Source organism: Loxodonta africana, chromosome 3, assembly GCF_030014295.1.
Source record: "Loxodonta africana isolate mLoxAfr1 chromosome 3, mLoxAfr1.hap2, whole genome shotgun sequence".
NCBI lineage: Eukaryota > Metazoa > Chordata > Mammalia > Proboscidea > Elephantidae > Loxodonta > Loxodonta africana.
The window spans coordinates 73,113,054-73,135,795 of NC_087344.1; the positions used below are offsets into that span (position 1 = coordinate 73,113,054).

At 50.1% G+C, this 22,742-nt stretch overlaps 1 protein-coding gene across 2 annotated transcripts in view; it reads right to left on the minus strand.

The window, feature by feature from the left end:
- Nucleotides 1-22,742, minus strand: part of GRIK3 (glutamate ionotropic receptor kainate type subunit 3) — a 245,760-nt gene that overhangs the window by 42,798 nt on the left and 180,220 nt on the right. For both annotated transcript variants that reach the window (XM_064281738.1, XM_064281739.1), the window contains exons 6-9: nucleotides 15,938-16,111; nucleotides 15,178-15,321; nucleotides 7,875-7,982; nucleotides 4,167-4,280 (exon numbers count right to left, since the gene is read on the minus strand). In XM_064281738.1, the coding sequence (XP_064137808.1) occupies nucleotides 4,167-4,280; nucleotides 7,875-7,982; nucleotides 15,178-15,321; nucleotides 15,938-16,111 (540 nt within the window). The remainder of the gene's footprint in view (nucleotides 1-4,166; nucleotides 4,281-7,874; nucleotides 7,983-15,177; nucleotides 15,322-15,937; nucleotides 16,112-22,742) is intronic.

Genomic DNA, 22,742 nt, shown 5'->3' on the forward strand with positions numbered 1-22,742 from the left:
CTGGAAGACGAGCCCTCTAGGCTGGAAGGCACTCAAAACACACAGTGGCCGCAACAATGGCCTTGAGCACAACAACAATTATGAAGATGGTACAGGACCAGCAACATTTTGACTGCTGTACATGGGGTCACCATGAGTCAGAGCTGACTCAACAGCAGCTAAAACCAACAGGAGACAAGAAGAGTCCAGGGCGGTGTGAACAGTTAACACACCTGGCTGCTAACCAAAAGGATGGCGGCGCCTCAGAGGAAAGGTCTGATGATTTATTTCCAAAAAACCAGCCATTGAAAACCCCATGGAGTACAGTTCTACTCTGACACACACGGGGTTGCTGTGAGTCAGAACAGACGCTATGGCAACTAGTTTAGGAGACTAGAGCTATGACTTAGTTATGGGCTCACAGGGGTCACAAACCCTCGTGCCTTCAGAGGTCTGAGCTATTCAGAAACAGAACTACTGTAAGTAACCAAGTGTGAACAACAGGAAGTAGAGGGGTCTGTGGTGAGCCAGGGAATGGCTTCTGTCTGAAAGGCACCCAGGTGCGGATTTAAAGTGCTAGAGATGACCTCTGTGACCATGTTAGAGTCAGTCTTTGGTGATGTTCAGGCTCTGCCTGTGCGTGGAAGCAGAGGTCTCCTAACTCTGTGTGCCACATCCACCCTGAGCTCACTGGGGGATGGATTTGTAATCAATAATGATAATAAAAAATGCAAACCTGTTGCCGTTGAATTGATTCTGACTCATAGCGACCCTAAAGGCGGAGTAGAACTGCCCCATAGGGTATCCAAAGAGCAGTTGGTGGGTTCAAACTGCAGACCTTTGGTTAGCAGCTGTAGCTCTTAACTACTGCACCACCAGGGCTCTATCAATAATAATATGAACTAAAAATAGCAGCTATCACTTTTATCACATTTGCCTCGGTGGTGTAAACCATTAAGCACTTAGCTACTAACTAAAATGTTGACGGTTCTAATCCACCCACAGGCACCTCAGAAGAAATGCCTGGGATCTACTTCTAAAAGGTCACAGCCATTGAAAACCCTGGGGAGTGCAGTTCTACTCTGAAATGCATGGGGTCACCATGAGTCGGAAAGGCTCTACAGTACCTGGTGTCGTTACGTTATCACTTATATAGTGCTTACTCTGTGCCACTCATATTTGTTAATCATTCATCCTCTCGGCCTTATGAAATCTATACTATTAATACCACCTCTTTTTCAGATGGGGAAACTGAGGCACAGAACAATTAAGCAATTCCCCAGGGTCACACAGTTAATAGTAAAACCAGGACTCAAACTCAAGAATCTCTGTCCTTAACCGTCATTCAGTCCTGCTCCTGTGTCCTGTTCGCACTGCATGTCTCAGAAAGGACAGCTGCTGGGTTCATGTCAGCTTGGATGCCTAGTGGCTGAGGGACAGTGGGACAGGTGGGGCTGTGTCCAGGCTACAGAACGAAGAAGGGCTTCTCTCCTTCCCTATCCCCTTGGGGGTCTGAGATGTAGCCAGACGCTGGAGGTGGGACCTCCGGTGAGAACAGAAGCAATTGGTTTAGGAGACTAGAGCTATGAATTAGAAAGGGGCTCAACAATGCCTTCAGGGGCCAGGCAGGGAACAGAACTGCAAGAAGCTGTGAGCGTTACAGGTCAGGAGCATGGGGTATCTTCAGGATTCTGCCTCTGCCTGGTGGAGAAAACCTTCATGCCTCTGCAGAAGGGACTGATGCCCTTGAAATCAGGCTGCTGCCGTTTCAGTAAAATTGAACCCGTGGTCTCTCAAGGTGCTTGTATTTTGCACCCTTCTGGCTTATTATCTTTAGTTTGGCTCTTCCTGTTCGGAGTATTGTTTTGTAGCTGAATCACGTTAGCTCCTTTAATCATCTTTCCTCCTAATCTCTTAAATCATACTAGTTTTACCTTTTTTTTTTTAATCTTGCCTTGTGAAAAGTGTTTTATTTATATCTCACATTTTTTATGCTGCTCCGCTTTAATCTTTTACCACCTTTTTATTATTTTATTTTTACCCTTTTATATGTTAGCTTTGTCACACTTTTATCCTTTTGCTTTCTGAAACGTGGGTTTTACATTTTTTACCTCATCTCACCGGAGCTGTTAATTATTTAGTTTAATTTTTTTGTCTTTCTTAATATCTTCCCTTTTCATCTTATTCCTTATTTTCATTGCCTCTTTATTATTTTCCTCCTCACCTTTTTCTTTGTCCTGTTTTAGTTCTCCTTTTATCTTTTCTATTCTCATCCACATCAACATCTCTCTAATTGCTCATCAGTCTTCAGTCTCGTCCCTTTGCTCTTTTTATTCGTTTATTTTTATCTTTTAGATTTTTACAGGACAATTTTTTCTTTCCTGTTCCTGTTGAGATCTTCGGACTTATTGGCTTTAGGAGTCTGAGTTATATATATATTTTTTAGTTAACAAAAAGTCAACCAACAAAGGCAGGCAGGGTGTGTGGCTATCAGCAAGATATAAGTGGGTCCTTGCCCCAGATTGGGGCAGGCATCTCCCCAGCCCCAGCCTGGCTCCCTCTGCCACTTGTCCATCTCCATCACCTTTAACGCGGCTCCTCTGAATAATCGTACCCTGGGGACTGGTGATGAGACCCAGAGGCTAAAATTCCTCCCTGGAAGCTGATGGTACCCCTGCTGTCTGCTGCTCACTGGATTCCTAAAAGAGTGTTTTTTTCCCCCATACAGCCCTTCCTGTTCCATGGTGTCCACACACCCAGCCTTTGAGCACACACAAGGGGAATTACACTGGAGGGAAGAAACAGGGGTGTCCAATGGAGCCTGGTCGAACAAACTGCCTCTGGTGGGGAGGCAGGAGGGGGCAGCCCCTTGTCTGAGCACTATGAAGGAGTCCAGCTCAGGCTGCCCAGCCTCGTACCCAGGGCCCATTCCGGGGCAGCCATACTTTATCCGAGCACTCCAAACTGAGTTCAGCTCCTTTTTGGTAAAGGAACAACCTCACCATGTGGTCCTTCCAAACACACTGCTTTTGTTTTATTATGAGGAGAGGTTGGCTAGGGCCAGAATTGTCCTAAAAGGGTCAGAACCCACTAGGCTGTGATAGGGCTGCCTCCCCAGAGGATGGTGAGATCAGGCTCCCAAGAACAGGGCAGTGTCTCTGAAAGGGTCTGTCCTGAGCCTCTGGACACCCCTAAGGCCTTCCAGGGAGTCCCTGGGTGGTACAAATGGTTGATGTGCCTGGCTGCTAGCCAAAAGGTTGGAAATTTGAGTCTTCCCAGAGGCACCTTGGAAGAAAGGCCTGGCAATCTACTTCTGAAAACCAGCCATTGAAAATGCTATGGAGCACGGTTCAGCTCTGACACACATGGGGTTGCCGTGAGTTGGAACTGACTTGATGGCAACTAGTTAAGTCCTTCCAGGAGGCACTAGGCATGAGGAGTGGGTGCAGCACTGGTCAGTAAAAGTAGGCTAGTGGCCTGGACGTGTCCTCCTGTCCACTCCCAGAGCTCCAAGGTGCAGAGAACCAGGGAGACCCCCAGAGCCACTCCTGGGGTTGCAACAGGTCAGAAGAAGGAGGCACCATTCAGTGATGAGGAATGGTGAGCGGATGGGGTGCAATTCTATTCAGGGAAAGTGGCCATGGCCGAGAGCTCTTGGGTAGGTCACTGTGAGGTATGGTATGTGTGTGGGCTCTCCCACCCACACAGCTCACCGCCATAGCACCCACCACCACAGCAGGGGTGACTCCTGGGGAGGGCTTTTTCCTTGTGACAGGCTGACCCCCGGTCCCTCTTTACTTCTACCCCGTCTTGGTTCCTGTTCAGACATCTGTGGCCCAGAGAGTAGGTAGGAGTGAGATGCAAAGCCACAGGGCCTCCATAGGAGGACTGGCCACACAGATGTCGGCAGGCAAGAGGGCCAGCCCACCCTGCCTACAGGAAGAGGCCACTCCACAGTCACTCCCTGGGGTCTTGGCCTGTGGCTGTCAGCAGGGTTGCTGTGTTCCAATTGCTCGACGAGAGCTTTCTGAGTGACCCTAAATGCTCCCATATTCTTGCAGCTGCTTTTTCCCGCTTCCCAGGGGCCTCACGAGAAGTACCGGTCTATGATGGGTAGGGTCTTTCCAGCCCAGATGGCTGGCCCACCTCTAGTCAGACTATCCCCTGAGGGGGCTGTGAGTTCTTACCAGCACTGTGGTGACGATGAGTGACCTGTTTGTCAGAGAGTCAGTGACGTTGGGGCCTCGGCCCTTGGTGACCTCTGTGATATTGAGTCCCTCAGCAGGACTCCACACTCCAACCTGTATGGACAGGCAGACAGAAACAGGGTCCTGAGTTCTTGGTTTCTGCACCTTGTTTCCATATCAACAACACCACTATTGCGTTCTTATCCATCACCAGCATCATCATCATCATTGCTAACGTATTTGAGAACAGCCCCGCTGCCTCCTCCTTCCCTGAGGAGGCCCCCAAGGTGCCTAGTCTCCTGAATTCTTCCACCTTCCCTTGCTGGCAAACCCATCACTGCTGAAAGGGAAAACCCAGAGGGAGATGATGAATACAGAGGCAGCCCAGGGAGCCCAGGGGAAACCAGCCTGCGGTTGCCAGTCTGAAGCCAAGCAGATGTCAAGCACAGGTTGGGGGAGTCAGGAGCCCAGGTCAGACACAGGTTTGAGCCTGCTAGGCCTCCATCTCCTGGGGAAGACCCTGGGCACCCAGCTGCTCGCTCACTGGGGTCTCATCCCCAGTGCCAGTCCCCAGTGGCAGACTCTCTCCAAAGCCCAGGACAGGGATTGGAACGAGAAAGGTGTTGATACATTTGTGGAATGAGTAAACGGATAGTGAGCTGTGCAGGGGCAGGAGGCTTGTCTTTGTAGCTGAACAAGGAGGGGACAACCCTTACTGGGGACTTTCGATGCTGCTGGGTTTGAAGGCAGTTTGCTTTGTGGTTTTACTTCCAAAGTTGGTAGATTCCCTGCCAAGGTGGCATTATCTCTCTGCCTACAGTGTCCTTGTTGATATCAAGCCTGAAGCTTAAGGGTCAAGTTTACAAATTGTCCTAAAGCCCTGGGCCTCTTGAACATTCTTTTTGACCCAACTCTGCCCAGTTCTGCTCCATCTCAGCTCCCTTCTCTCAAGGAAAGTCTTGGCGTGCTCACTCTGTCCTTGGCCCAGTTGGATGGGGGTACTCAGGAAACCTAATCAATTAAACAGAGAGGCCAAGCGCAAACATCTCATAAAGAGAGCTGAGCAAAGCAGATAGCAGAGAGACATGTAATTATGCCTGGGTAATTCTGCCTTAATCCTCCCACAGCCACTGGCTGGAGCTGGCTGGATCAGCTATGACCCGTCTCAGCAAACAGAAGTGATGATATGGGAGGCAGAGTGGCTGTGTTGGGGGCTCAGCACCCTCTCAGGCAGGATCTCCACATCAGTGGGTCATCCAGAGCCAAGAGAAAAGGAGACTAGCAGAACCAGAGAGGCTCTGGTCTCGAGTGGGCTGAGCTAAAAACCAAGCCTGTCCGGGGTGAGGGTGCCTAACAGTGATCGGGAGCAGGAGGTGCTCAATAAACATTTGTCCAGAGAGGCCAAATGAACAGCAGGAACCCTTGCCCCAGCAAGCATCTATTGAGCTCCTATGGCATGCCCTGCTATACAACAGATGCTACGGCAATATGAGAACACTTATGACTGAGGAGGATCTACGTGCAAGGCCAGACTTCAGAGGCTCTCTGCCCGCAATCCAAGTGGCTGTGATCAGCTGCCTCTGGTGGGTTCCTCTGCAGGCCAACCTTTGTTCAGGGATAGTAGAGAGAGATTTTCTTGAGAATTAACTATGGTCAGTTTGTTACAGTTGCCTGAAGGACTGCTGGGAGAAGGATTCTGATATTGCAGATGGGCTCAGATGGTAAGAGTGCTCTGATATCAATTATTGATGCCTACCATGGAATGGGAGTGGGGAGTGGTAGCATGTGTGCCATCTGATTGTTGTCCCTAGACTTTTAGTCTTTCCTCAGAGATGGGTAGTTGAGACAGCAAAAATGAGACACCTACTTGAGGGAATCCTGTATTTTAGTATTTTTTTTTTTACCAGAGTGGAGTGAATTCTCCATCATTGAAGGAGTTTAAGTAGAAGCTGCAAGATCACTTGATGAGAACTTGTATAGTTTGTACAGGATAAGACCAGCTGGCCTCAATGATCTCATGAGTAGAGGTCACAGCCCTGTCCTTAGGAACAGATATTATATCTGGCATGAGATAGTTGCAGATGAATGACGAGGTCCCCCTGGCCAACCTCTCTCCCCCACAGTGGCCCCCATGTAGCACGTGGGAAACTCAGGAGTGAATGGAGTAACCACGGCCACATGGTGCACTGAGTGAATCCACGCCTGAGGGAATGAATGAAGGAGACAGAGGTCACATTCTGCAGCCAGGGCAACAGTGCAGGCAAAGATAGGAGGTAGAGAGGACAGGGAGCTTGGCTGGACTGTGGAGTATATTTCAGGGAGCAGTAGTGACTAGGTCTGGAAATGCAGGTTGGGGCATTTCTTGGAGGATCTTAAAGGCCAGATGAGGGGCTGAAACTTAATGACTTGGCACTGGGGAGCCACCGGAAGTTTCAGGGCAGGGGAGAGCTGCATCTGTGCATGCACTCAGGATGGCTGGAGAGTCCAAGAGTGCAGGTGGGACAACCAGGTCAGGGCATTCAGATAAACCAGTGAGAGGCCTGAACCGGGCAGTGCAGGGGAGGAGAGGAGGGCAATCAGTCCCGAACGCCTAGGGGCATCAGAGGCGGCTCTCCACTTTTCCTGGCCTCTGCTCTCTGCGTTTTATACACACTTACCAGGGTCCCAGAGGTGTACCAATGCAGAGGCATAGTGAAGGGAGGCCCCGAAAGGGGCACTCGCCCCCGGGTACAAGTACAAGAGGGCACCAGAGAAGGCGCAGAATGACATTCCAAAGCACCACAAATACGAAAGGTGCCCGGTTGAGGCAGCTGGGCAAAAGGGGGTAAGGTGTTCCTGCTGATGCGTCGCCGCTAGTCTATTCATCTTGGAATTGGGTGGGGGCATAACTTAGAGAATGCCCCTGGGCGCGCAAACTGGGGGAGGTGCAATTTAGAGAGCAACCCTACACCGATGGTTACCTGGGACCTGCCTGCTCAGGTAACTGATGTTAAAGTCCCCTTCTCAGCCCAGCAGGCTGGCTTTGACAGAATATGCAAAGGGTCCCCAGGGATCAGAACTAGCCGCACTACAGACATTTCCACATTAGCCAGAGGGGAGACTCCAGCCCGAGGCGGGCCGTTTGTCCTCTACCAAACTCCCAAGAATAATAGAGGCCTTTTTTTTTAGAAGTCCAGAGAGGGGGAGCTCAGGATCCATGTGCTTCAACCTGTCTCCAAGGGTAAGGGTTACCTCCAGTTTCCTCAACGAGCAATCACTCTATCTTTACTTAAAAACCTCCTGTGACTGGGAGTTCACTACTCCTCAGACAGGCATTGCCTGATTGTTACAAAGTTTTTCTTACCCAACGTGTCCTGCTGCCCCATGACAGCCTTGCAAGGATTTAAAGATAAAGTCTGTCCACCCCATGAGCCTTTTATTACTTTTCCCACGTTAACCTCTCCAACAGCCCTTGCTCACAGAATGATGGTTTTGTGTCTGCTGTGGCCAGGCCATGGGTGTACCCTTCAGTCTGACCAGAACTTTGTATTCTCTGATGGGCCCACAGATCTGCTGAGACACAGGCCACTCCAGGTCATGTTCAGCCCCAAGAGGGCAGCTGGACTGGGTCCTACCCCTCCCTCTGGGCCTGTGCCTGGGGCCCGTGGTATAGGGGAATTAGGGAGCCCCTGCCGCTTTGCCCGGCCTCCCTCTCCTGTGCCCACGCACCTTCTCCAGGCCGTCCTCCTTCAGGCTGACAATGTCCAGATCGAAATCCGTCCGTAAGCCACTGGTTTTGTTGAAAACAATCCGTCCAGTTAATCCTTCCCATTGAGCCTGCCGGAGGGGAGAGGGTAGAGTGGCAATTCCTCGGGCTCATAAATCATCATTCGGTACAACTGTACAATGCTTCATTTTAATTACTCCTTGCACTGATACTGTTCCCCCAAGACCATGATTAATTAATAATCACCTCCATCATTGCTCGGGCTGCGGTGCGAGCCAGCGATTTCCATAAATTCTATTATGCTCTTTAGCCAGCTTTACATTTGCACCTTCGCGTGTACAACATCGATCTCGGAGGCACCCAAATGAGCCCCCACCTCGAAGCCATGGGAAGAGGGAGCCTGTGTCAGATCCCTGGGGAGGGGCAGGGCTGGGGGCAGTGAGCCCTGCTGAGAGGCCAAGCAAGCCAGATCTGGCTGTAAATCCAGACACTTGGAGCAACCCCAGAGAAGCAGGGGAGACAGTCACCCCACTGCCCCAGCTCTGGATTCCTGCATGCTGTGGTTAAGGATCCAGATTGCTGGGTTCAACCACAATAAGCTGAGTGATCTTGGGTGAGTCATTTCACCCCCTGCCTCAGTTTTGTCATCTATAAAATGGAACTAATATAATAGCATCTAGCTTACCAAAAAGGAGCTGTGGTGACACAAGGGTTAGGCGCCCAGCTGCTAACTGACAGGTTGTTAGTTCACCCAGCATGTCTGTGAGAGAAAGCCCTGGTGATCTGCTCCCCTAAAGCTTACAGCTTAGAAAATGCTATGGGGCAGTTCTACTCTATCACATGGAGTTGCTATGATTTGAAATTGACTCAAAGACACCTAACAACAACAGCTTACAAAAATGCTGTGAGGGCTAAAAGAGATAAGTCATGGAAAATATTTAGAACAATTCCCGGCACAACAGAAGTGTTGAATAAATGGTAATTCTGTTATCTTCTTACTGTCATTAGCACTGCTAACACAGAGGAAGGCAGGCACAGGTTCAGAGAAGGTACAGGCAGAGCTTCAACTCCCTGCGGAGAATTTGCAGCTCTAACAAGTTCCCAGGTGATGCTGGTTAGGGACCAATTCTGCAAACCACTAGTACAGCAGTGATTCTCAAAGTTTATTATACGTGAGCATTACCTGGGGATCTTGTTAAAATGCAGATTCTGATTCGGTATACCTGAGGTGGAAATGCAAATTCTCAGCAGGGGTTTGAACCAGAACAGACTGTTTTGAAGCCCTGGGTATAGGACCTAAACCAAGAATAGTTCCACCTTCTAGATAAGGGGTCGGCTTGCCCCCTGTTTTTGTAAATAAAGCTGACCAGAATACAGTCATGCCAGTGTCTTCACGTACCATCTATGGCTGCATTTGTGTTGCCCTGAGGCAGCTGGGTTGAATAGTCGCAGTAGAGCTAGTCTGACTCGCAAAGTTTAAAATATTTACTATCTGGCCCTTTACAGAAGAAGTTTGCCGACCCCATTTCTAGATAATCTCCTTCCTGTGGTTCCAGGGTTTTAACTCTACAAGGTACTTTCAATCTCATGCAACGTTCACAGCAGCCTTGGGGGGTAGGGGGACTGGCGAGGACCATGATTCCCCCTTTATAGATAAGGAAGAGGGCGCCCAAGCCCACGGAGGGAAGAAGAGGCAGAGCTAAATTAGAACTCAAGGCCCCCTCAGGCTGGTGTCAGCAACCCCCTTCTACAGAGTTAGGGCACGCCCACATACAGTTAAATGCCCAAGCGCCGTGGGCTTTCTGTGTCTGGGAGAAGAACAAACCCCACACATCCTGGAGCCCTTGGGGACAAAGGTAGGATTGTGAGCAACAGGAAAGGAAAATATCTGGGAGCTTACTCAGCTGCTGGGTCCTTGGGCCAGAGGGAGGGCCAGGGAGGGGGTGTCCCAGAAGAGGCATATGGGACAGCAGAAGGTCTTAGTGTTGGAAAGCTGGGTGTTAGTCCTTGCTGTGCTGTATTTGGTTCCTGATCTCACTGGGGTCACGATCCCTTGCAGATTCTGAAAAGAGCTCCAGAGCCCTCCCAGGCTGAATGTGCCCCTGCACCCAAGCACAGACTCACAACTAGACATACAAGCCCATGGGTTCACAGATCTCTGGATCCCAAACTAAAGCCCTCAGGAATCTCCAAGAACTCGGGTGGTTCCAGTGTACTGTGAAGTCTTCTGGATCAACGAGTAAGGGGGTAAACGGGTACACAAACTCAGGCAGAGGGCAGGCATCTTGTAGGGGTTCAGAAGTCTTTTGGACAAGCGATCTCACCTTGAGCTTCAGTAGGGGAAAAAATGACCTGCTTCACAGGTATTTAAAAAAGGTCTCTAAAGTGCTTAAAGGAGTCCTGGTGGCTCAAAGATTAAGTGAGTGGCTGGTAAACAAAAGGTTAGGGGTTTGATCCCACTCAGCAGAAAGAAAGGCCTGGTGATCTTACTCCTGTAAAGATCACAGCCTAGAAAACCCTATGGGGCAGTTCTACCCTGTCACATATGGTCACCATGAGTCAAAAATTAGGGTCACCTACGAATGGAAAATTGACTTGATGGCACCTAACAACAACAAAGTGCTTAGCGCACACACACACACCCATTGCCATTGAGTTGATTCCGGCTCATAGTGACCCTATAAGACAGAGTAGAACTGCCCCGTAGGGTTTCCAAAGAGCGGTTGGTGGATTCAAACTGCAGACCTTCTGATTAGCAGCCGAACTCTTAACCACTGGGCTACCAGGGCTTCAGGCTTAGCAGAGTGCCTGGCATTATACAATCAACATACAATCGTATGCAATCATTACAGCGGTATGTATACTATTTCTTCTTTGTTCTTTCACCTACAGAGCTCTCTTGGCTGAGGGCTGGCCCTTGGCTCAAGTTTCTTTAGATCTTTTATCCTTGCCAGCCCAGCTGACCGCCTTGGTCCTGATTGAGGCTGGGACTTTGGCTCAGGAACCCCAAACAATCCTATATCCTTGTTATGGATTGAATTGTGTCCCCCTAAAATATATGCTGTAAATCCTAACCCCTATACTTGCGGATGTAATCCCATTTGGGAATAGAGTTCTCTTAGTTATGTTAATGAGGTCATTATCAATATAGGGTGGGTGGGTCTTAAATCAATCACTTTTGAGATATACAAAGAGAAGATAGGTAATGAAGCAGGGAAGCACAAATGATGTTGATGTCACGTGGAGATCACCAAGGACCCGAGAAAGAGAAGCTGAAAGAGGCAAGGATTTTCCCCCACAGCAGATGGAAAGACTCTTTCCCTAGAGCCTGCACCCTGAATTCGGACTTCAGCCTCCTAAACTATGAGAAAGGAGCCCTGGTGGCACAATGGTTAAGCCCTTGGCTTCTAACTGCAAAGTTAGATGTTCAAGCCCACCAGATCTGGTGATCTGCTCCCATAAGGATTTCAGCCTAGGAAACCCTGTGGGGCAGTTCTACTCTGTCCTATAGGGTCACTGCGAGTTAGAATCGACTCAATGACACAACAACTAACTGTGAGAAAATAAATATTTGTTAAAGTCACCCACTTGTGGTATTTCTGTTATAGCAGCACTAAGAAACTAAGACAATCCCAAAGCCCAGGAGTGAAGCTGCAGCTCGACCTCCGTAGTGGAGCCCTGCTTCTCGCCCAGGTACCTAGGGAGCTGTCCTTCTGGGTGGATATGACGCAGACCACCTAGGCATGGAGGAGTGGTTGAGGGCAGGGGCTCACCTGGGCCAAGGCAGAAGTCCCAGGAGAAACCCTAATGTCCTCTCCTGCATAATTTAGTTCTCATCACAGTCCTGCCAGCTGGGCATCATCATTGTCCCAATTTACAGACATGGAGACTGAGGCTCAAAGAAGGACTGAGTCACGATGCAGCAGGGCAGATTCCCATGCTGCTGAAGCAGAGCCGGAGGGCTTGGGGTCATGGTCCCCCAGGTGGGGTGGGGGGGCTTACAGGGAGCCCAGGGAGCTGAGGCCCAGGTGGCTGGGGACTGCGATTAAAAAGGGGTGTCAGAGAAGGTAAAAACCGCTGTTTATGACTTCATGGGGAAGCTCAGCTTCCCTCAGGCTCCGTGTCCCTCAGCCTTCTCCCTCCTCTGCTTGCCCCCACGCCATCGGGCTATCTCCTGGCCCCCAGGGGAAAACACAGCACGTGTCTTCAAAGCTGCACTGAAAGGAAAGCCTTCTCTCCTTGTCAGCTCAGAGGAACTAAATGCCAGCAGGTGCATAGCCTGTCTGTGGGCGGGTGGGCAGGGGCAGGGCAGGGAGCCACTGGCAGCTCCTCCCCTTGACATTTCTCAGTTGCCCGCCCCCTCCAGCCGCTGCGCGCAGGACTTGCTAAATGAAAGATGCTTCACACGCTCTGAACTCCGGCCTGGTATTTTCCAGCTCCTCTCGGAAATGCCAAGTCTTTAAAATGATTTACTGTCACGCAGTCACATGGGGAGATGGGCAACTTGGAAATGGTCTGCAGGAAGACAGAGTTTTGGGCTCGGGCAGGGCACCAGGCTCTGGGCATAACAGGAGCACTCATGCCTTTCTGGCCAGCTGGGGGAACCAGAGGCAAGCCATGAAGCTGCCTGGTCCTCAGTCTCCATACTGCAAGATGGAGATGAGATGAGAGCCATTTCTGAACAGGCTCTGTTAAGGAGCACAAGTGGTGAAGGGCAACATTGGGCCAGGGACCAGGAAACAGGAGGGTCAGGACGCCAACCTGGGCTGGTCAGCCTGGGGAAAGAGAATGGGGCTCCCCTTTATGGAGCAGGCAGTGCTCCCCTCAGGGCATCACAGGTGGCATTGGTGGTTCAGTGGTGGAATTCTTCCCCTCCATGTGGGAGATCTGGGTTCAATTCCCAGCCACTGCACCCCAGGCATGGCCACCACCCGTCTGTCAGGGGAGGCGTGCGTGTCGCTATGATGCTGAACAGATTTTCAGCAGAGCTTCCAGGCTAAGATGGACTAGGAAGAAAGGCTTGGCGATCTACTTCTGAAAATCAGCCAGTGAAAACCCTACGGATGACAAGGTTCGGATCCACAACTGGCCAAGGGGATGGCGCAGGACCAGGCAGTGCTTCGTTCTGTTGTGCATGGAGTCACCACGAGTCGGGTGCCAACTCCACCACAGCTAACAACAACAAAAGGGCATCACAGCTGATACTCAAACATTGCAAGGGGTGAGGGGGAAACGGGATAGGTTTCCCGGGAGCCTCATGAACAATGTGGCCTGGAGGGCTTCTGTAGCCGGACACCTTGCCAAAGAGTAGCAATAGTGACAATAGCAGTGATAGTGGAAATAATCGCCATAGCAGCCAACCAACACGGCACTCGCTATGTGCCAGGTGCTGTCCCAGTGCAGCACGCACATCCTAATGACTTATTCCTCACAATGGTGCTACCTGTCTACTGTGTAAGCGAGGATGCTGAGTCCTAAGCAGTTCAGTAGCTTGTCTAAGGCCACACAGCTAGAAAGTCATTGAGTTAAGCTTCAATACCATTTTGGTCCGGCTCTTAAGGCTGCCAAATTTCCCCACTGATCCCAATTCTCCCCACAGAGGGAGAGGGCAGAATTGTGGCCTGGGTCACAGAGAATTTTGTGCCTGCTCGGGAGGAGCAGGCAGCTAGGAGTTGGGCTTCAGAGGCCCCTAAGAACAAGTTGGTGACCACCCAGCTCAGCCAGGCCTTGCTCAGGGCATCCAGCCAATTGGACTTCATTTGCTGTTTTGATGGGTTGGATGAGAAGGAACCGTCGTGGTCCTCTTATACCAAAACATCTGACACTCAAGCTCTTTCTAGAGGATAAGGAAACTGGCGCCAAGGACTTAATTGCATCACTGCTCCTCACAATGACTATGATGAGGCAGTGTTTTCCAGGTGAAGAAACTGACGCTCAGAGATGTACAGTAACTTGTCTAAGGCCACACAGCTTGGGAGAGGTAAAGCCAAGATCCAAAGGCTCATGCGTCAAACTCTAAAGCCTGTGTCTTATCAATATTCTTTTTAATGTCTTCTTAAATGCTGCAAGAGCTGTGATTAGCTTCTTCCTGAAGCAGCAACGGTAGACTTGGGAGCTCGGGGAAGGCTGCCCTGCCCCCTGAGTCTAAGGTGGTAAGCTCCTCTGCTATTTGTTCCCATAGAGCTGCTTCCTTTCCATATGGGATTATATTTATTAATGTGATACTTTGATTAATGTCTGCCCTAGGCTGTGAGCTCTGTGAGAGCAGGAACTCGTCTGTTTTATTTCCATGTGTCCCCAGGGCACAGCCCAATGCCTGGCACTCAGCAGGCATGCAGTAAATAGCTGTTAAACAAGTGAATGACCTCCAAGGCAGCCCTTCATTTCCGGTCCTTTGTGGTTGTTACAAATGGAGCCTGCAGAAAGAGCTTCCCCTAACTATTCTTGATGTTGCCCTGGATATGGCCACTTCCTCTGACCCCAGACAACCCTGCCCAGAACAGAGGCCAATGCCCTCATCCTCGTGAGCCTTCTCCTTCTGCCATTTACTAGGATTTGACTCTGGCCAGGCCCTGTGCTAGGTGCTTTGTGCATAGCTTTTCAGGCAGGCACTCATACTATCGCCATTTTACAGTTGAGAAAACTGAGGACCAGAGAGTTAATTACCTCACCCAAGGTCACACAGGCAGTTGTGATGGAGCCAGGATGCAAGCTCAGGTGTTATCTTCCCCACTGTAAAGTAGGAATAATAAACCCTGCTGTCCATTTCTGTCCATAGCTTACAAGACAGTGGCAGATGGAGAGTCCATTGAAATTAAAAGTCGACACTGTTTTTCCATGGTCATCTCCTTCGCATGCTCTCTAGTTCCTCTGAAATCAGCTCCATGCATGGGACTTCTCCGTTGTTACCATGGTTCCAGGAGATCTGGGTCCAGCAAGGACCCTGGTTGGAAAGTCGTGCAATGGCCCCTTACGGGAAGATGAGTTTGTGGGGCTGATTACACAGCCAGGAAGTGAAGACCCCATTTGTACTTTTGAGCCCACCTTGCATCCCTGTGACAATGCTGACCACCAACTGAGTACCCACTATATGCCAAGGACTTAATCCTCTTAATTGCCTTATAAGGTTGGTCATATCCAGCCCATTTCACACAAGGAAACTGAGCCTCAAAGATGTGAGGCAACTTGCCTGAAGTCATACAGGTTGGAAATTGGCTCTGATCCCCACATCTGGGCCCTGGACCCATTTGCAGCACCAAGAGTCCCCAGGGAGACGGCCCTGGTGGGGCACGTGGGGGCACTCACCTCCTTGATGAAGTTCATGAAGCGGCCACCAAAGCGCCAGGCCTTGTGCCGATGGCACTGCAGGGAGTTGACAGTCATCTGGGGAGCCCGCTGGTAGCACACGGATACAATGTGGACGGCGTCATAGAGTAAGGCCGCGTCAGTCTGGAGGGGAGGGCCAGGCCTGCCTGAGAACGGCTGCCGAGCCCCTCGAGTCCTCACCCACTCTGCCCTGTCCCCCTTTTGCTCCCCCACCAAAGGCACATGGTGTCCTGGTGAGGGAAAGAGCCTGAGGCCCTAGAGGTGACCCAGTCCATGCCTCTGCTGGGAGGCCAGGGCTCGGGCCAACTGCAGCCCTGCAGACACCGCCACTCAGACCATCTGCAGCTAGGCCCTGCCCGCTTCCCATTACCCTAAGGAACTACCTTCTTCCTGATCACCCTTTTTCTTTCCTGCCACCCAGCCTGCACACCTGCTGCGTCATCTGTTTGGAATCTCCTCCCAGTCAACTCCACCCATTACAGCCCACAGCTCTCTGTGCCCAGGGCCCACCTGCCTTAGACCCACTGCTCTGTAATACCTATTTACACACCTACATCCCACCACATGGGGGCATCTTGGGGGGCTGTGTCTGATTCATCTTTGTGTCCCCAGCCCCTAGCCTAAGGTGGGGCTGACACATGGCTGGTCTTAAGAAGGGAGGGGAGTAAGAAGTAGGGAGGAAGGAGAGAAAAGGAAGGAAGGTGGGGAGCCTCTGGGGTCTTGGCCAACCCCATTGTACCATCATCACTCCATCCAACAGGCCCGACTCTGTTCGCGGAGCCGCCTGCAGCCGCTCCATGGACCACTTCTCCACGATGGCCGAGACGTGGGGGTTGTCCACATTGAGGATCCGGAAGCCTGTCAGGTTGACCCCTGAGTAGCGGTAGGGCTCCAGGTCTAATGCATAAAGATCCTTGACAAAGAGATGGTTGTGTCAGTGAAGGTCTGGCCCCTCTGTAAGTGCCAGCTCCCACCTGTCCTGCACAGTCCCAAGTCAGGCTGTCCCAGAGCCAGAGGCTGCAGCTCTCTGTGGAGCCCGGCAGGACAAGAAGCAGTCAGAGTGGTGATGAGAGCACTGGATCTGGAGTCTAACTTGGGACTTGGTCTTCCTGACAACTGATCCCATGTCCTAACTACTGGGCCTTGAGCAAGTCGCTCAAGCTTTTTTCATCTACAAAATGGGGATCATGCCTCCTTTATAGGCCTTGGTGAAACAATTCACATGAAATACCCAGTCTTGCACATCCAAGAAGTTTGGTAATGCTCATTTCCTCTGACAGGGTAGGTCCACTTGGGGAAGACACATGGTCCTGGGTCTGAGCATTCCCAAGATACCCAGAGGAGGGCCGCAAGGAATATTCTATCCCTGAGCCCTCCAAAAAACAGTTGCTATGAGTTGATCTCAACTCATGGTGATCCCGTGTGTGTCAGAGTAGAACTGTCCTCCACAGAGTTTTCGATGCCTGATTTTTCAGAAGTAGTTTGCCAGGCCTCTTCTGAGGCACCTCTGGGTGGACTCGAACCTCCGACCTTTTGGTTAGCACCTGAGCATGTAAACCATTTGCACCATCTGTTGACTTCATTCTATCCCCTCAAAGAGGGTATTTTGGAGTCCTGTCTAGGACTCAAGGAGTACTACTGTCGTCTTCTCTCTGTTCTTCCCCCACAGGGCCTCCTCACCTCCGGCCTCCTAGGAACAGCTGACCAGGTGGTAGGCCTGTCTGTGATCTGGGTCATACACAGCCTGGGGCAATGGTTAGGCCCTGGCCTGAGGTCCCGGAGAACAGGGCCTAATGCCTGGGGAAGAGCAGCTCCAGCCAGCCCCTCCCTGCAGCTCTAGCTCTGGGGCTAGGTGGGCTAGGGAGGGAAGGAGGCAAAAAGGAGCACGGGGGTGGGGGGTACAGAGGGGCAGAGAGAAGCCAGGGCCCAAGCCAAGAAGAGATGGCAGAGGATGAGGTGGTAGGTGGTAGTAAAAGGAGCAAACCAGAGCTCTGTCCCGTTAAGCAAAATGACCCAATTACTTGGAAATCAGACAATGGGAGAGCGGCATATCCTTTCAACATCCTGTTGAAACACTGTTTAACAGGCCCGCTGGAGGATTAGTTTAATTCTCTGGGAGAGTGGACCTAGGTTTGACTTCACTGTCAGCTACTGGCTAAAGGCCCAGACTCTGGGTTAATTTGTAGATTTCTGTCCAGTAGAAAAGATTATCTCAAAGGTGTGGTTTTATTGCTCTAAAAGACATTAATCCTTCTGTATCTAATATAGGAGCCCTGGTGGCGCAGTGGATAAAGCAATTGACTGCTAACCAAAAGGTCGGCTGTTCGAAACCACTAGAGGCTCTGTGGGAGAAAGATGTGGCAGTCTGTTTCTGTAGAGATTAACAGCCTTGGAAACCCTATGGGGTCTCTGAGTCAGAAGCAACTCAAAGGCAGTGGGTTTTGGGTATCTAATATAACAATCTTATTCTGTTATGTTTTTCTCTCCAAATACTTAGGAACACTCAATTCCTCGCATGCTTTTTGAACTAGCTTTGCCACCTTGCTGGCTCCCTCGATAGTGAGTTGAATAAATCTTTGACATGTGGCCATTCTATATTTGCATGAAAGCTGTTTTTGACTTTTCAAAAATTATACTTTGACGGCCTAGACTGGCCCCGTCCCACTAATGGAGAAACTGAGTCTAAAGGCCATAATCTAAGCTCCTCCTCATCTAGTGCCTATTCTTTTGCATTCTCTCCCCCCACCAACCTGTCTTCTGCCCTGGTCCCCAGCCCACCTCCTTCTGGGCTCCTCCCCTCAAGTCTCCCCATCTCATGTTGGGACACAGAGTGGCTGAGGATACACTGGACTTGTCTTCATGGCTGCAGCCATCGGGAGTAACATCCAACCACAATGCAGAGTCCCACCTTCTGCTAAATCAATGATGGCTCATGGGAAAGTGGTGGGTGATAAAACCTGGGGCCCACAGAGCAGATTTTCACACTTCCTCTGGCTCTGACGTGTTCCTAATTGATGCTAAACTCCTCTTGTTCCTCCTGCACCCCAACATGGCCTGCTTCTGGAATGTGCTGTATTGGGTTCCCCTTTAAAGGTTTGAGGAATAGGTGAGAGGCCTGGAGCAGACTTGAGCCCAGGCAAGAAAGTTAGTCCCAATCTTTTCCAACCAAATATGGCCCTGATTCTAGGTGAATTTGGGACAGGGAAGGGGGTGGATGAGAGCAGGAAGCAGGGTCTTCAGTAGATGTGGGTTCCCCACTAAGTCGACCAGAAGGTGTCCATTTGGCCCAAATATTAGTGGGGAGTGGAGGGTGGGTGCCATGCCCAGCCCTGCACATGGAGTATATTAATTTCCATAGCCCCTGAAAAGTAAATATTTAACAGTATTATCATTTTACAGAGAAGGAAACAGGGACAGAGGAATGAGGTGACTTGTACAAAGTTATCAGCTTGTAGAAGGCAGGGCTGGATTTGCACCTAGGTCTCCTTCAATGGTGTGCTGGAGCTGCCTCATGCTGGCTTGTGACAGCCACTGTTAGCATCTGTTCCAACTCTGTGTTCAGTGACATTAACTTAGTAGCTTGATATTGGTGGGAATATTTATACCAGGGAAATTGGCAAAATCTACAAATCAGGGATTTTTATTCCCCTTCAGAAACCTGGCTGTTAAGGGCTGTTAAACATTTACTAGCCCATCATTGTTTGTTTTAGTCAAAAATCCCTGTGTTCTCTGTCGCAGTGGCTGTCAAACATAAGATAAGCATCAGAATTAACTCTGGAGCTAGAAAGTCTGATTCGGAGTCCAGAGTGAGGCTGAGTAATCTGTTTTTTGAAAAGCTACTAATCTAAGCCATGTTTCCTGACTGGAAAACAACACAGGGGTCTGGGCTTAGGCCCAAATAGCTGTAGAGTCAGAGAAGAGCAGAGAGGAAGGGGACAAACACCCAAAGGAGGCTTCTCTTTCCACAGCTCCGCACTTAGTAACAGCTCACTGAGGCACCATGAGGCAGTGGTTAAGAGCAAAGACTAAGAGGTCAGACCATCTGGGTTCAAGTCTCATTGACTCCTCTTACCTCAGTCTTCCAATCTGCAAAATGGGCATGATGATAATAGTACCTACTCTACAAGATTGTCATGAGGAGGAAATGGATTAACAGATGTACTTAGCACGTATTAAACACTATGTAAGTGTTTGCTAAATATTTATATTCCACCTTCTCTGGCAATTGGATGTGACAGTTATTGGATACAGCCCCCAAGGGCATTATTAGGCTACTTGGTGGGGCAGGGGGCAGACACGGTCCTCTCTGCCTTACCCTTCTTGGCAATATAAAAATAATGACAATGAGCTAACATTTATTGAGTACCTATAAACCTTAGGAGAGCAGGTACTGTTCTAAATGTCTTGTATGTACTAACTTACTTAATTCACATTATAACCTTATATGGAGGGTGTTAATACCACCCCATTTTACAGAGAAGAAACTGAGTCACAGAGAAGTTAGGTCTTTTGCTTAAGGTTACACAGCTGGGGAGTGATGGAGTCAAACCAGGCAGGTCAGCTCCCCTCTGACGGTGTACGCCCCCCTTCCACCTACAGCCTCTGACCATCAGCCCCCCACCCCCACGTGCCCCATGGACATTGCTGTCACCTCCCACGGAGTGACCAGAGGGACCTTTCTGAGGTGTAATTCCAGCCCCATCTCTCCCTTACTTAAAAGATACCAACCACTCCTTATTGGCTTCTTGGAATAAGTATGAATTCCTCAGAATAGTTTACAAAGGTCTCCATCCTTCCAATCTCTCTCCTTCCCACCCCCTCCCAATTTTTGCTCCAGGAACACCAAACTTCTCTAGGCCCATTCTTTGCTATCTTTCTCCATCATGCCCTGTGTCTTTGTGCATGTTCGACCAGCTGGCTGAAATGTCCGACTTACTCCTCAACTCCTCTTGACTGGGCTAGTCTCTAAGATTCAGCTCAGATGTCACCTCTTCTGGGAAGCCTTCCCTAACTACTCCTTTCACAACAAGGCGGTTAAACAGCAGTGCTCCTGCTCTGATCCTGGGACCTCTCAGCTTTCACCCCACGGGATGACAACAGTCTGTGCCTGTGCTTGTCTTCCCTTTAGTCCCTGGACCAAATGCTACTGTCACCCACAGTGGGATGAGGGACCAGCCAGCCAAGTAGCACCCTGGGGCACCTAAACTTCACCAGGAAGAACCTGGAATGGAAACACTAGTGTTTCACATCCTCCTCTCACAGAGAGCTCTCTATGGAGCTGGAAGGTGTGGTTTGGAAAGCTGCCTAGGGTAGAGGATGAAACCTGCAGAGGGTCTGCTTCAGAAACAAGAGGTCTCTCCAAACTGCCTTCAAAGAAGGTGAGTCTGGGAAGCTGCAGTGCTTTTGTTTTGCGGATTGGTACATGCAAGTTTGGGGCCAGAGCTGAATTGCTGAGGCCTTGGATGAGAGGTTGAGCTTTGCCTTCAGGGGGCGCCCTCCTGACCCTTCCCCTGCACAGAGCTCAGCCCCTTCTCTAAATATGTGTTGATCTAATATCTAAGACTTGAAAGATGCCAAAGCATTAGCCGGATGAAGGCCTCAGTGACTCAGTTTATCCCTTCTCTGGGACCAGAGGCCAACCTAACTCAACGTGAAGGGTGCTGTTTCATCTGATGAGGATGCTGGTGATACTGGCCCTTCCAGGCTCCAGATATGGCATTTGGTCTGTTGAGATCTACACAGTGGCTGCAGCCAATCACAGCGTGGGAGGGGGCATGATAGGGTGGCAGTGCTGGGGGTCACCTCCCCTCCCTGTTACCCCAGAGCCCGGACTTAGCTGCAAAGTGTTACCGGGCTTGGGGCACCGAGTGCTCCCAACCCTGTGACACGAGGGCAGTGAGAACAGAGAACTAGTGAAGAGGCTTCTTTGTCCAGTTCCAATTTTTTGTCCAAACTGCCTTGGGCTGAGACTCTAAGTGCTGTACACAGTGAACTGTGTGCAACCTTGCTGCTTGGCAAAAAGTTGCAGTTCTCGATGCCAAATGTTGACACACTGAATTCAGTATCGACGAGGGACCTTTTAGAAACATTCAGCATAACATAATAGACTAATTCATTAGCACCCCATGGGTCTGACTGGGTAGAAGCTGAAGCTCGGAAAACATCGCCTTAAGGAATGACAGATGAAAATATCTTTCCCATGATATAACTGTTATTGCCGGGAAGTGGCATTAATTGTGATTGCTTATCTATTAATTTATTATGATTCTTTTTTCACCTCCAGGCTTTTACCTACACATGACATGTACCAGGGGCTCAGCTGGGGCTGATTAACGCAGGGGTATCTGGGAATGGCTCAAAGCTGGCTGGAACAGATAATGGCAGCTGGGGTAATTAAAATGTCTTCTGCGTGGGAGAAGCAAGTTTGGATACGTCTTAGAGAGGAAGAGTTAGTGATGTGGGCTTCCTAAAGGGAAGGTGACAAATGCCAAATGCCACTGCCCTTTGAGACAAATATGGCCACAACTGACCAGTGGGCGCAAGGAGGTGGAAAGAGACAGAATCCCGAGGTTAGAGTTCTAAGCCAATAGGGCTAGAAAGAGGATCCTGGAGCTGGAAGTCAGACACAGGCTTGGGGAGAGGACCCAGGAAGGCACAGCTGATGCCCTGGGTGTAGGGGGCTTTTGGGGGATACCCTGGTAGACCTCATCACACACATACATACATCACTGGGGAACTGTGGGTATTGTAGGGTCTGTACCTCTCTGGAAGGGTTCACTCTTCCTGGTCCTCAGAGAGGCTTGGGGAGGAAGGACAGTGGGCTAGAACAGCCACGGGCAAGACCAGGAGTCAGGAGCTCAGGATTCTTCCAGTCATTTGCTGTGTGATTTTGAGCAAGTCACTCAACCTCTCTGAGCCCAAGTTTTTTCATCTGTTAATGTGCAGGCAAACTCTGCTTTCCTGGCCTTGAAGGGGTGAAGAGGAAAACCAGCAAATGCAGAGAGAGGGCTTGGGAACCTGTGAAGTGCGGGTTCTGCTGGGATTTGTAGAGGCTCTGTTCCCCCCATTAGTGTCAATCACTGTGCCTGGACCATCACAGCCTTGCAGAAGCTAAGCCAGCCAGATTAGGCCAGAGAACACTTCATGCAGGTTCTCCACATGTGAGGCCGAAGCAGCAGGCTTTGGAGCTGGACAGTTCCCAGCTGGTTAAAATCCTTGATCTGCCTCTTTCTTGCTGAGTGACTCCTCAGAGCCTCAGTTTCCACCTCTGTGTAAAACTCGGTGAGTCATACTGCCCTGGGAGAGTTGTTCTAAATTTCAAAAGAGATGGGGTATGCCAAGCACACAGAAAACAAACAGGAGTCATTTAGTTAGTTTATTTAATACTTAGATAGGACTTACTGAGTGCCAAGCACTGTTCTAAACACTTGGCCAACATCGAGCATTGAATCCTCATAATAACAACCCCATGAGGTAGTACTGTTATTACTACCATTTTGTAGATGGGAAATGAGACACAGAGATGTTAAGTAACTTGCCCAAGT